This window comes from Anopheles maculipalpis, chromosome 3RL, assembly GCF_943734695.1.
Source record: "Anopheles maculipalpis chromosome 3RL, idAnoMacuDA_375_x, whole genome shotgun sequence".
Lineage (NCBI taxonomy): Eukaryota > Metazoa > Arthropoda > Insecta > Diptera > Culicidae > Anopheles > Anopheles maculipalpis.
This window is the reverse complement of record NC_064872.1, coordinates 53,142,673-53,157,129: the sequence shown is the minus strand read 5'-3', so window position 1 is coordinate 53,157,129 and position 14,457 is coordinate 53,142,673. Positions and strand designations below refer to the sequence as shown.

The 14,457-nt window shown below is 42.3% G+C and overlaps 2 protein-coding genes and 1 long non-coding RNA gene across 5 annotated transcripts in view; 2 read left to right on the top strand and 1 right to left on the bottom strand.

The window, feature by feature from the left end:
- Window positions 1-4,962, bottom strand: part of LOC126562467 (cAMP-dependent protein kinase type II regulatory subunit) — a 32,431-nt gene extending 27,469 nt beyond the window's left edge. For both annotated transcript variants that reach the window (XM_050218979.1, XM_050218980.1), the window contains exon 1: window positions 4,898-4,962. The gene's annotated coding sequence lies outside the window, so the exon portion shown is untranslated. The remainder of the gene's footprint in view (window positions 1-4,897) is intronic.
- A 3,050-nt stretch (window positions 4,963-8,012) lies between these two features.
- LOC126562413 (palmitoyltransferase ZDHHC15-like) lies at window positions 8,013-11,397 on the top strand. Of its 2 annotated transcripts, none has more exons than XM_050218924.1 (6): window positions 8,013-8,299; window positions 8,371-8,492; window positions 8,649-8,993; window positions 9,060-9,183; window positions 9,257-9,386; window positions 11,206-11,397. In XM_050218924.1, the coding sequence occupies exons 1-6, from the start codon at window positions 8,131-8,133 to the stop codon at window positions 11,360-11,362; spliced, it is 1,047 nt and encodes a 348-aa protein (XP_050074881.1). In that variant the 5' UTR covers window positions 8,013-8,130; the 3' UTR covers window positions 11,363-11,397. The 2 variants fall into 2 exon arrangements, with proteins under 2 accessions (XP_050074881.1, XP_050074880.1); XM_050218923.1 differs by lacking the exon at window positions 11,206-11,397 and adding an exon at window positions 10,176-10,476.
- Window positions 11,398-12,503: 1,106 nt separating this feature from the next.
- On the top strand, window positions 12,504-13,263 carry LOC126563700 (uncharacterized). Its single transcript, XR_007607071.1, has 2 exons — window positions 12,504-12,582; window positions 13,074-13,263. It is a non-coding gene; the product is annotated as an uncharacterized LOC126563700 (long non-coding RNA).
- Window positions 13,264-14,457: the final 1,194 nt, after the last annotated feature.

The window sequence follows — 14,457 nt, the reverse complement described above, 5'->3', positions numbered from 1 at the left end:
AGACGAATGCTCTTGGCCGGAAAAAAGAAACGGAAACACGAAGAATAATGATGAAACAAGATGTTGTTGCTACCGCACCATGGTACCGCTGGTTGTAATATTTCACGATTGTAGGATAACATGTTTTTACTTTTACCGAGCCAAGCCAAGAAGGGCAGGAACTTTATGAAGGTTTGGGACTCCTTTTTTTGCGTGTACTCTTGTCAGCACCACAAACAGTGACTTGATTCACTCGTCATCAAGGCAAAACGGTTTCCCCGTTACACGTCCACCACTGTTCACGAATCGGATTGACCATTAGGAATCATCATGATTTCAACCGAAAATCCTTCACCCTCTGGCAACACAGTTTGATGTGATAATCTTGCAATAGATGAGTCATCATAATCACACCTCCGAATGATGCTGATAGGGAGAAACCGGGACACACGATCACCCCACTATAATCTGCCAAAGTTGCCAACCATTTGAGGCGAAATCCCTAACCGATCGAAGGCAGCCCAAAAGTTAAAGCTCTCGTTTTTTTGTTTGTGTTTGTGTGTACCCTTTTTTGCATATTGAATGCTTCTTCGTCGGACGGATACGGTGGCCTCTTCACATCGTCGCATTCGAATGGTCACCAACCAACCGCAAAAATACTCTCGAAACCCCGTGTGTTGTCGATGCGTGTGTCAATTCGTATTTCCCTTAAGGTATATGGAGCGCCCCACAATAGGAGAAAAAAATGGAGTATTTGGACTACTTCTTCGCTGCAAAAACCCCGGCCATTCGATCGATAGCAGACGTTACGGCTACTCCTGTGCCAACCGAGGCAAGCAGGCAGGCAGGACAACGGTGTACGGCCCTTCGGAGAGCAAGTATCCATTTTTAATGCTCTTTTCGTGCATAAAGCTGCCCGTCAACAAAATCATTCAGGGCCACTGATCCAATTGAAAAGATTTTAGGGATCAGTGTGTGTTTGTGTGTGTATGTGCCGAACGAAACGAAGGGAGATTTTCAGCATAATCAGTTTCTTCGTTCTGGCTGAGTGCGAACAAGACACACCCGTGGGAAAAACACGTGGTTTGGGCGCCCTTTCGTTGGGTTCGCCCGCAACGCCGGCGCCAAAAAAGCACATTTTGCTTTATCAAACTATATGTGCAATATGTGCCGCAGTTTTAGTGCAGCTAAAAGTTGATGCCCTCCGAAAAGCGGTACCACTTTTCACAGTTTCACCTTTCAGTGTTGCATAAATGATGAACACCGAAAGCCGTTAGGCCTTTGCGCAAGTACCGATTCAATCATCATGCCCTATCAGCAAGCACCACCTTACCGTCTTTCTTGCTCAATGATGGTTCGTTTTTTTGGCACTCTGCTTCTTCTTCTTTTTTTTTGGGGGGGGGGGGGATAAAGTGAACCTATTTCGTCAAAATGACGCATGTAGAGCACACCCGTGACATTTCGACTACCTTTTTTTTTGTTTCTTCCACCCCATATGCACCCAGGCAATAGTGTGAACACTTCAGCCGCTGATTCCTGCTCTAATGTACTTCACGAGACACAAAACTATTTTTAGTTGAAATGAATGACCCGCAACACGAAACAGGGAACGGCAAAAATGCAATCCAAGAATGCATTTTGACTGAGCGAGCTGCGGGTGCTTGAGTTGTACATAGAATTTCTTAGGAAATTTCCGTTGCGCTACAATACACAGCACACTTTTTGCTGTCATTCATTGTCACGCTTTCCTCGACATTTTAGCTTTTTAAGTTTTTTTCCTCCAATAGCAAGACAACCTTAACTGGCCTGGTACAAAGAAACATTCTTCGTCCCATTGACTAGGCATTGCCTGTACTGCGCGTTCCGTTTCTGGTACTAAATTTATGAGCGTACCCCCAACAAACCGTCTGTTATCGAAACGTCCCCATCGGCGGACTCGGTAAATCTGCGTCCTCGCAACAAAGTGCCTTCCGGAAGTGATGCAGCGGTGCGGGCATGTTACCGCTTTCAGAACATAAACTTACTCCTGATGAAATATTCACGTAACCTTTCCCCCCCCAGTCCAAATGTCGCGACTGTGGCGCATTCCTTTTGGCCCTTTTAAAAAAGGAACGGAGCAAAACAAAAACTTTGGCGAAAGATTCGCGTTTATAGTCCGGTTGACAGGTTTATGTTTCGTCCCTTGCGCCATCAAGAATTCAGCACACCATCCGCCCGGACCCATGGTTCCATTCCAAGTGGTATGGATTTCCGGGCAGATGATGCCCACAGGCCTTCACGGCCACGCCGTTACCTTGTCCTAATTACGCACGCACCTTCCAATACAACCGCACGTCCAACGTCCATGCGCAAGTCCTTTTTGTTATGCAAAACAAAGCCTCGCTCACCACCAAAACTGACCTTCGTCTCTGTGAGCAACCGAATGGCTGACTACGGCTGGCAGGGAAATTAAATGGTCGCTAGCAAATCTTTTTACAGCTCTCTATCCACCCAGCAGCACATATAAAAAAAAATGGAAATCGACCGGGGGAACACCGACGACGTCGACGATTGTCCTTCGCTTCCAGTTGACGACGATGTTGGACCACCTGACACTGGGCATACAGACGCGGAACCACCTTACGGAACGTAACGCCGATGAGAGGTAAACCACAGCCAAAGACAAAAATATCAAAGGGAAATTGAAAAGGAAATGCAGCAGGAAATAAGAACATTCCGCAATACATCGTTCGCATGGCGCATGCATGGAGGCGACTTTCACGAGATTCTGGATCGCCTTCCAGGGAGGGTTTCGGCATGAGCGGGATGGGTGGTAAAAGTAGCTAAGCAGGAAAGCTTTTATAAAATATTGAACGCATCTATTAATGGAAATGCGGAAACAGCACACCGCAAAAGGTCACCAATGCCGAATAATGCAGTATCGTATGAGTTTAAAGAAATACAACAAAGTCGAAAAACATATACGGTGACAGTTTTGAACACTTTTTTCTGTAAATAGAACTCTCAGCACATAAACTATCTTTTTGTATTGATTGATTATCGGCTTGCATGGAGAGGTTCGATGGTAGAAGCGTAACCGGTGCAGGTCTTCACGCGGCAGGATCAGATATCGAATCCCGGACGAACCGTCTCCCCGTACACAGTACTGACCTGACTCTTCAGCTACTACGAGGTGAAGAACCCAAGACAAATAAGAAGAAGGATGTCGGTAGCATTCTAAACCACATACAAGAGCTTTTGGGAAGTTTAAAGAGATACTTAATGGCAGAAACACTCTACCTCATTATCCTATCTCTATCTATTAAATGAATGAACCCCATCCAGAGCTTATCCCGAAGGCTGGATTACAGGGTTTCTGAGTAGAACTAGACAAGTGCGAGGTATTTCTAGACAACGCTAAAGATGAACTGGACAGCGGGCAGGTTGAACTGGACAATCGTCGCCCTTTCTCGACAGTGGTCAAGTCAAACTGGGCAAACGCTAGGTTAAAGTGGTTGGATCGAATATTCAAAAATATAAAATTAGACGTACAAAAATTCATATACATTTGTTTTACCGCTTTCAAACATGTTCAAAGTACAAACTATATTAATGTTATTATTGACTGCATGTTATGCATGTAAATTACAAAAAATGTGTATTTCAACGGTTACTTTCAAAATCCAACTTCCAACTGTTTTACCAACCATTTCAAATATGACTGTCCAGTTCTTCTTGACGTTTGTCCACTTCAACCTAGCCTCTGAAACCCTGTAATTGCATAGCTACGAATAAAATCAAGACATGGACCAGACCAGAAATGGAAAGACAAAACATCTCGAGATTTAATACCAAAAAAGAAGATTGACTTTGGCTTCTATTACACCAAGACGCATTGCTTAAATTGGGAAAAGGTATAACAATTTACCAATTTTCTTTAAACCTTGCCCTGTTCGACGAGTTTTTCTTTGTCTTTCAAAAACTAATAACATTTTAGTTATCTATTCAAAAAAGTTCATGCTCCGAAAATATGAAGATTTTTTTTACATTTATATATATGCTAAGGACCAGCCAGTTTAAGCTATCGGTCTGGTCTTGGTGCTGCATTTGTATTGGTGAAAAGGATATATCAGAACTTGTAAAAGCACACACCTGTGCGTACTGTGTGGAATGAAAATTTGTTTGGTTTTCCTATTACTAACACTTCATCAGCTCACAACAACTACATCCATAACCATCGGTTTGCCTACTAGCATCACTGGGTCTAATACTTGAGGCTGGACATTTCTTCTCCGAGAGGCCCCGTGGTTGGTCAGGATAAATAAAGTTTTTGGACCAGGTAAAGTAGTGGATGTACAGTTTTTTTTACTATACAAGTCTCATGAGACTATTTGAAATGAAAAATTTCTTAAAAAGACTTTACTTTTTATGTTACCCTTTTGTATGATAATACAAATTTTCAAAAGTTTTGCCCACCTGCTATTTACTCAACTTTGTCACCTTTAAACCCTCTCCTATCCTTATTAGCAATGTCGTTTCTCTCCTTCTCTCTTCTTTTCTCGTTCTCACTTTTTCATCACTCTTTCTTTCTCACTCTCCTACACATTTACTGTTTTTTTTTGTCAATGAAGCCATTTACAGCGATTGCTTTTCGTCCTAGTACACCTGGACATAGTCGTATGAAAGTGTGCATAGCACTAGCGTGTATCGTACGCATACACACGCATTTCTAAGGTAACCATTCGATCAACAGCATGCAAAGGGCACAGTAGGTAGACGAAACATAAAATTTAACCCGGAAAATACCCGTTCAAGTCTCCGATTCACAGAAAGCCCTACGTTTCGTATGGCACAGGACAAGGTTTGAAGGACATAAATTAAACAAGAAAACACAAGAGGAGCCTAAGGTGTAGTATTTTTGTGAGATCGAGCGATTTACCTTTTTGTCCGCTACTTAAAGATGGCGATGGCGCACACAATATCCTTTACTGTTTCCCTTTTGATTCGACAGTTTATTGTGTTTTTAATTTAAAGAATTAGTTGCATAGACACTACGACACACTTCACGCACTTCACACACTTCGCTAACAATCACTAGGCTCACTATCAAAACACGCACTGTTTTGGAGCTTTCAAGGAAGCTCAATCCTGTGTGGTCAATGGGATTAAAAATACTGCACTATCAAAGAACGATTGCTGGTGAAAAAATAAAAACATCAATTAAAACCTAATTTCACTTTCTTCTTCCACGCACGGTACTATTGGTGGAGGAAAAAAAAAAGTTTCCTTCTCTAGCGGGCTCACAGTTTTTGGAAGATTTTCTTCAAGCTCACAGAGTTTTGCACTCCGCACCGAGAAGCTGAGGTTCGCTTTTTTCCCGGTAAGATCCGGGCTTCTCACAACTTGTTACACATCATCCCCTGGAAAGCTGGTTTGCTTGGGCTCCCGCTCTCACTGCGTTGGTTGCTGCTCTCGGAAAGAAAATTTATCAATCGAAACAACTTTCGCACGAAGCAGGCCAAGAGAATGATGGGAGGGGGGGATAGCGCAAATATCCAACACACATGCACGGAACACATGCACACTATTACACGCAGCTATCAAACAGGCACCAAGCGTGTTGAAGTCGGTGGCCGAAGTGGGACCAAATCATGCTAGGCTTTACGACACCGACCGTTGGAGAGTGGCAAAGGGGGGCTAAGCCGCACTCACACACGTTTACAAAAGCGCAACCAACCAAAAACGCGACACGCGCACACTTCGGCAACGACGCAAACGTGACAAACGCACACAGCACCGTGAGCGCACCTTTACCAACCATATACACACACACATACACCCACACGCACCAGCACACCTGATGTCAAAAGTGATTTCCTTTGAATCACGGCTCGCTCTCCCACGGCTGGCTGTTCTTCTCTCAACTCTCGCGCACGGTACACTGCTCAAAATGTTGTGTGTGTTTCCTTCGCTTCGCAAAGGGACGGCAGTTTTCTTCAGCCCCAAGGGAGTTTTGGGGAGAGATTCGATCTCTACCACCTGTCCAAAAAAAAAAAAACACACCGGAATCGATTTTCAAATTTTCACAATTTTCATTCCCTTTTGGGCATGCAAAACGGATACCGCACAACAGCTTTTCGGTGCTTTAGGATCAACGTTTTGTCGGAAGAACAATGCGGCGGCGGCGACGGCGCTTATCATACCCACTCCGGGAATGTACTCCAGGGCATTCGAACTGTACCACCTCCGCCAGCACAATTTCAAGAAGCAACGAACTAACGCACACGCAAAATTTGGGACCACTATTATTTGAAGAACAAATGCAACCTGCTGCGATCGGGAATACCAACCAACTCCAAACACACATACACACACATACACGCACGAAGACTGCTTCGATCCTGCAACTCGCAGCGCAATCCAACACCTCCCTGAACACGCTGACCGAACAGCGACTTTTTGACACCATAAACCGAGACAGGTAAAACTGCACCAGATACGACCGGAAGCACGAAAGTACGACCGGAAGGCGCTGCAATGGCGGCAAAGAAAAAATAAAACAACCTTCACAAGGTGGTCACTTTTTCACAGCTCGCACGCACGGCTGGCAGCTTTCACTTCACTTCTAGCAGTGAAGCCGCTATCTCTTTCGGATCCAGTCTGCAGCTTCACTCTCTCAGCGTTCCGTTTCCGACCGACCTATTGCGCTCTCTCACGCATGCTCTTGCGTTTTCATTTCTCGCGGTCTCTCGCTCTGGTGCTGCTGCTCTCTTGCTCGCTCCGGAAGGTGATGGCATGCTAGGGCTAGCTGAAAGATTTCTTGCGCCAGAACGTAGCAATCTGTGCTGGAAGCCTCCGAGCCCTCCAGAGGAACGGTGCGCTCTCTTTTACGCTCCGGTGGTTTTTATCCATGGGATTTTATGCTTTTGCTGTTTGCTTCTTCTTATCACATCGGCTCTTTTTGGCCATATCTCTACTAAAAAGCCTACAACTACTAGCTTCCATTTGACCCCAGGTTTGATTAGGAGCGGATTGCTGTTACCCTAGTACAGTGTGGTGCAAAGCACAAATGGTTGAAAATGTTGTGTTTATAGTCAGTATTGGTTCCATTTTAAGATAATGGAATCCGGATAATCTAAATATATATCTAAATAAAAATATTAATAAACTGCTTCAATATGTTGCAATACGTTCGAGACCTTCGTTGAAATTATCCAAGATACAAAAGTGCATCTTCTACTCTGGCATTACAACTACACCACGGCATGGAAAGTCTTATTTGGCTTGTCCATCTTTTAGTTTTGCTGAAATTTTAGTCCTGCTTATGGAGCAGTGTTCAGGATGGGGTTTTATGCTGGTTTTACCAAACCAAAACCCATCACCTATAGTTTGTACTGAATTGTACTTGAACTGTCGAATATAATACACAATGGAATAAATTCCGTTCCTCAGTTTTTTCATCAACATCTGATGATCTGGAGATGTTGCCAAATAACGATGTAATGCAAAATTTAATTTCAGTTTGTAAATATTAGTTCAAATTTGGTCATTTGCCCCAAATGTCAAAATTGCACTTCGAAAACAACCATTTGTCAAATATTCGATTTCAAACCCGCTTGCGGTAAACATTTGATAAGCCGCGTCTACACTTTTATGAATATGACGCTCATGTTGTAGCTGCCAAACTTTACTTTACAAACATAATTCCTTCGTTTCGCGTTTCTTTCGCGATCCACAACACAATTTTCGATCTCAAAACTTTTAAAAATGGAACGCTTTCTCCTGTATTGCTTTCAGGGCCGAAATGGAAACTCTTGTACGGCAGAATAAACAACAAAAGCAATCCATTTTGTGTACAAACTCAGAGTAGGGCACAGCTTTATTTTACACACCTTGGTTGACACTGGCAAAACAAAAAGAAGCTGACATTCAGATTTCTTAATATTATGGGAATTTCAGCAAAGTTTTGTCGTTGTTTATCGGTTTCTGCAGTAAACTAGGAACGCATTTTCCGTTTCGAAATTGCCGATCGGAAGTAAAATTCACGACCATCAGATAGCATCACATTCCGTATCACTGTGGCGACCAAGGAAAGTGCTGCAAAAGGATCGTCACCGTCGATCCTACCCATAGAAGGCCGCAGGTGTACAGTGACGAGGACAGGATTACAAGATGTCGATGGCTCACGGAAACAACTATGATTACCATCGAACCACGTTCGATGGCGAACGAAATGAGCGTTGCGTGTGCTGCGTTCGTACGATGAAATGGTTTCCGGTGCTATTCATCGCATCTGTGATCGGTTGGTCATACTACGCGTTTGTGATACAACTTTCGTTCTGTGAGTAAGCACCGCTTTCAGTTTAAAGGTGCAGTTTTATTAACCTTTCTCTAACCATTCTGTGCATCCAGTTACCGTCACCAACATTGTTCAGAGGATATTGTTCCTGCTCTTCTACCATGGCGTACTGGTTATGTTTCTGTGGTCGTACTACCAGACAGTATTCACCGACATTGGGAGAGTTCCCTCCAGGGTAAGTGAGGCTTAAGGTTTCGATTACTCATAGCTTCGCTGCTTATAACGCTGTTTGCGCTCCACTGCACCGCGTATACGCTGAGTAACGTTCGCGGATCGTAAATGGTTGGCGATAAGATAACAATAAACCTTTCACTATTTGTACCTGTTTCAGTTTCGCGTTCCGCGCGCAGAACTAGACCGAATAGTGCGTGCCACGAATGAAGAGGAACAGAAGCAGATACTGGAATCGTTTGCAAAGGAGCTTCCCGTGGTGACGAGAACATTAAATGCAACCGTGCGCTTTTGCGACAAATGTCGGCTGATCAAACCGGATCGGGCACATCACTGCAGCGTGTGTGGTGTGTGCGTGCTCAAGCTAGATCACCACTGTCCGTGGGTGAACAACTGTATCAATTTTACGAACTACAAATACTTTATTCTTTTTCTGGGATATGCGCTGCTATACTGTTTGTATGTAGCCTGCAGTACCATTCCCTACATGGAGTTACTGTGGACGGTAAGGGAAAAGTCCTCTTGCAAAGGGTTCAATTACCTTTTCTAACTGCCGTTTCTCGCATTGTAGGGAAAAATCGATGGAAGATTTCACATTTTGTTCCTGTTTTTTGTTTCTATCATGTTTGCGATCAGTTTGGTCAGCCTTTTCGGCTATCACGTTTATCTGGTACTGCTAAATAGGACAACTTTAGGTAAATTTCAATTTTTGTTAGCTATGAAAACAAATGATCCAGTTTCTTATGCTATGCTACATTTTCATTTTAGAATCGTTTCGTACACCAATTTTCCGATACGGTGGACCGGATAAGAATGGTTTCAGCTTGGGAAAGCTGAACAACTTCCAGGAAGTGTTTGGCGACGATTGGCGATTGTGGTTCGTTCCAGTGTATACAAGGTAGGTCTGCTTTGTGCGCTTAAATTTGTTTCGTTGGTAGTTTACATTTTCACTCAATACTCGGTGAATATTGGGGTACAATATTTTTGCACTTGCATTCGAGCACGATCGTTTTCTTCTGTATTGAATCATCTCTAACAATTGTGTTAAACATTCCTTTAAATTTGTTCGATAAGGAAACGGGCAACGGTGCTCCCTGATCAACTGGCTACGATCGCTCGGTTAACTGTCCAGCTTTCCCCTTTTTGAATACTTTTCAATATATTTTTGCTATGCTGCTATGCATCGTTTGTTAGTTGTAAAGCAATTATTTAGTACAAGTACACTTAGAAAATGTTGAATGATCAAAAATGAGTTTTGTGACTAATCCTGTGGAACAAAAAAAAAACGCAACAGCTTTGATTAATAATTTTCCATTCAGAACTTAACCCACTTTACATCGATTTTTTATGTACATACAATGTTTTGGGACATAAATACCAAATATATCCTTATGCATGTTGATGAAAGTGCCCTAGCACTATCTATGAACTGGTGAAATATGGGTCAGGACACTACGATATCCTGGTTGGGATCTGCTTAACATTTGAACTAATTAGGTTAAAATATTTGTTCCATTTATATCTTTTTTTTTGTAAACCGCGTGTAAAATCCTTCTTCGAATCCCTCTCTCTCTATCTCTCTCTCTCTCTCTCTCTCTCTCTCTCTCTCTCTCTCGCTCTTTGTCTTTAAAATGCCACTTCATCCACTTGACCGAATATCTCTGTTTGCCTTTTCGTTCATTTGTAGCCTTGGGGATGGAATATTGTTTCCCACCCAGTCGCACCATTTAGCGTCGAATTCACCGCATGAAGTTGGGTCGCCGGTAGCGCCACTGACCGCCATCACCGGCGGCAATCAAAATTATAACGGTGCGGTTGCGAATGGCACGGTTGGGGTAGATGTTCCCCAACTTCCTCAAACGATCGTTCTAGAACACGTCGACGAAACGAAGGACGGCGGGGGTCACCGTCGACTCGAGCTCAGCACAAACGGCACTTTGGGACTGCAGGAAACCAAAGAGAGCCTCGCATCCTCCCAACCTCTTTAGTAAATAGCGCTAATCGTTGCTAGTAGACAGAGACCTGTAAAGTATGGTTATAAAGCATTAAAACTCCCCTTTAAATTTTGCTCACTCGTGGGTCATACTCACTAAACCATCTAATTCTGCATCTTTTGTGCATCGCCTTACTCTCTTGAATAATAGAGCTGCTAGTGGGATTTTGTAATCAAAACTAGACATTTTTGTTCTTCGTAGGATTAGTCATAAGAACCTCAGTTTATAGATATATACATATTACATAAACAACTATGTTTCTGCCTTTCTACTACGTTTACAATTAATGAACGATCGCAGAATATGTGGAAATTATAGATTTCGAACGTTTCCAAACTTAATAAAACTACGACTTAAGGTACAAATGACAGAATAACAGCATAAGTGGAACGCTGGACTGTAGGAAGTAAAACTGCCTTTAAGTGCGCTAATAATATTGCTTTCATTTTTTTCTACCTAATTAACGATTATGCAGGTGAGATAAATCGTGTACGAGCAAAGGATTGTCATAATTATCTTCCTGCAAAAGTATTTGATAAACACGGTATTTTTTTGTAAGGACTTGAAATAAAAATTTCAAATGGGTTTAATTAACCCACGATGGTTACAAGTTAATTTTGTCGACTTTACACTCACACTTTACGTTATTGAAGTTAGAAAAAGTTGGTGTTATTGGTGTTGAGCTGCGATAAGGAGGTTTCATGTTTTTTTTTTCTTTTTCAGCATGGGTGACGGTGTGGTATATCCAATGCGATGCTATGATGAAGATGCTGAAGCACTACTTGGCGGCGAGCAGCAGCATAATCGTGGTGCAACGGAAAATCTACACGACTTCGAAGCAGCCACATTCCTTAACGAGTACGGCAATCTAATGCACTGATAACCTCGAAATGGAATGTTTGTTGAGTACAATCGATGAGTGGTGATGTGTTTGGTGTAGTAGAAGATAATAACTATCGTTTAATTGATTAATTTACAACAGTCACAACTAAGCACCGGATCCTATTAGCAATAGTAAGAAGGGATGGACGCAAAAAGGATGGATATTAATACCGCAATAGATATAGGGCCGATCAGCTTAAACACGAACAAATTTACAATACAACGGCTTTGCAGTTTTAAGCGATACAAGTCGGGTGCATTAGTCATTGCTAAGCATTTGTCTGTAAATGTAGCGGGTTACCTAATTTTACACATTTTCTGTACTGATTAGATCCTGATAATCGTTTTACATAAGCCAATAAGCATTTATTTACCATTTATTCCTTTATATCATACCAGTGAAGTGAAACGATGTATCCAGATATAACTGCAATCAGCATTGATGTTTAACTTTCGTTTCTTAAAAACTGCTGATTAGCACTGTTGACACATTCCATAGATATAGAAAGACGATTATTTTTTATAAAAGAAAGTTATTACCCTCCTCCCCACACGTATAGGAACAGTGACGCCCTTACAGTCTGTAGCACTGTTCGTATGAAGGGAACTGAGAAAACGAGAGATCTTTTTCGAGAAAAGGAAACGATTTCGGCGCTGTAGTACCAATGCAGAACCGTTAGGGAAAGGCATTGTAGAATTAAGCGTAAATTCGACTGAAGATTATGAAACATCTTTGATGAGCGATGTTAGAAGAAATAAATCACATTTCTTTAGTATGTAAATTCTAAGTCAAATTTAATAGAAACATATTACGTACGCGGTGAAAGAGTACCATGCAACGTACATTTTTTGAACCAATCGAACGGTTTGACAATATTTCGATTATCCGTGCCGCATGTCGAAAATTTCAAATTTCAATCCAATATGACATTCAACAATTTCGGCAACGCATTCACTCTTATTTAGTAAAGTAGTAAAATGACGTTGGGGTAATAAAATGCTTCTAACCGTGTCGCTTTCATGTACAATGCATTCCTTTGATAAAGAGGACATCATAATATTCATAATTAATTAAAGCGAAAGCTTTCATACAATATGCCAAATACATCATGAACCGACCCAGTCATTGCAATCGATACGCAAGTGCCATCTGGCGGCCGCTGAAGCAAGTACAAAAATGACATGGCTGACTGTGTCGTTAGTGTGTGCTTGGTCGTGGTAAGTCTTTTCTTTATCAAAATTGTGCTTGTAAATTAGTATGTACATCAACAAAAATACTCGCAAAATCTAGTTAAGCTCACAGTTAACAATGTGCGATAGTTAGATTTTCTGTTCAGTTCGATTCGCAACCAGTATCGTGGATTGAAAAAGTGAAACCCATTCCTTGTGCTAGCGATAGTACCGAAAAAATAGATGAATGAATGAAAGAGACAATAGAAGGGACACGTGTGTGCGTGCAAGCGAGATGGGTCGCGCGTGTGTGTGTGAACGAAGATGAAAAAAATGGAGAAATTGGAGCCGTCAAAGCTTTCACACGCACTGTGAAACGACGAAGCTGCACACTTTTGCAACCACTTTACCACCTGCCGCGACTACCGCCACCGAACCAACACCACCCTAGGGAGCAGCCCGTGCATGACAAATCTTCCGATTGCGAGGCTTCTTCATTGTTCTAAATCTCTTCTTGTTTGCGTTCTTCTCTTTTACAGCTTGTGTAACTAAACCGCTATTTTAGACTAAAGAGCAGTATAATCGAATCTACATCTACCAACAACTCCAAAACCAACAAAAAACAGCTGCAAAAATCAAACAACACTCATCAATATTGTTTCTTTGAAGAATCACAACTGGAAAAATACTCAACAATTTTTACCAAAAAAAGGAAGACGACAAAAAAGCGTTAGCCAAGAAAATTCAAAAGCGAAGCTGAGCTATTCCTAGCAGGAGGAGGCATATGCATCCGCAATAAAAACGGGGCAGAGGCGATGAAAGGCGATGCACAAGCAATCGTAATTCGACGTTTTCAATTCGCATGAACTGTGCAAAAGTGCAAAAGGACGAGCTGCGTCAACGATCTACCAATAATAGCAAGCGAACACAGAAAGGAACGAGCGTGAAATAATACACACACACACTAAGCATATAAAGCCTTATGAACCGTAAAAAATTGTGATCTCCAGTTTTCATCTTTTTTTATTTCGTCAAAACGAGCTACGGAACAGCACGGAAAAGAATCATATGCGGTATATGCTAATTCACGACCACAGGGACGGGAAACGAAACTAATAATACGCAGCAGAAGTTAAGGCGGAAAGCGCTTATCTCAATCTACTTGAACAACTCGAAGTAGTTGAAAAGTGTGAGTGCTTGCGGTTTGTGTGCTCATACGGTTGAATATTCGCCGAAAGAAAGGAAGAGAGAGGAAGTGAGGCCAATAGCAAAGCATTCCGTACCACAGAAACATCCCTGCAAAACCCCGTAAAAATTACAAACACAAAGGACAACCTAGCACGCATTCACGACATTTTGGTTCCGCACGCAAGCAAGCGAAGCAGGCGCGCAAGGGGTAACATAGAAACGACGGTAGTGATTCTACAGCGGCAACCGACCACAGTCCAGTTGCGAAATAGTCGATCGAGAACCCAGACGGTGTTAATACCCTATCACGAAGGCAGCGTTTGTTTGCGCGACACCTCGAAAGACCGGAAGGTGGAACGAAAGATCAGCAGTCATATTAATTAATAAGATCAGCAACATTGAAACAAAACAAGAAAAAAAAAACGAGGAACAAACGACATCAATCTAGCCATAGTAGCAGTCACAAAAAAAAAATTTACAGCAACATTAACCACCACAGACAGCAGGAACCGATATTTGCTTGACGACCAAAACAGTACGCCGGGAAGGAAGCGTTTGAAGTAAATGCAACACGAGTAGTAACACCAAAAGCAAATTCACACACGACGTCTTAAGCGATTTTGTACCACGCAACATCATAATACACACAATTCGAACAGATCGCGCGACAGCACCTTACGAGCAGCCGGAACGTGCTCAATTAGAGTTCAGTTCAGTTCGGTTTCTTTTGTTTGG

Bases quoted from the DNA above. Each gene is read 5' to 3' on its own strand.
- LOC126562413 (XM_050218923.1), top strand. From the start codon at position 8,131: ATGTCGATGGCTCACGGAAACAACTATGATTACCATCGAACCACGTTC. The intron at 8,300-8,370 runs GTGAGTAAGCAC...CTGTGCATCCAG, and splicing joins TGTGATACAACTTTCGTTCT to TTACCGTCACCAACATTGTT. The intron at 9,184-9,256 runs GTAAATTTCAAT...TTTTCATTTTAG, and splicing joins GCTAAATAGGACAACTTTAG to AATCGTTTCGTACACCAATT.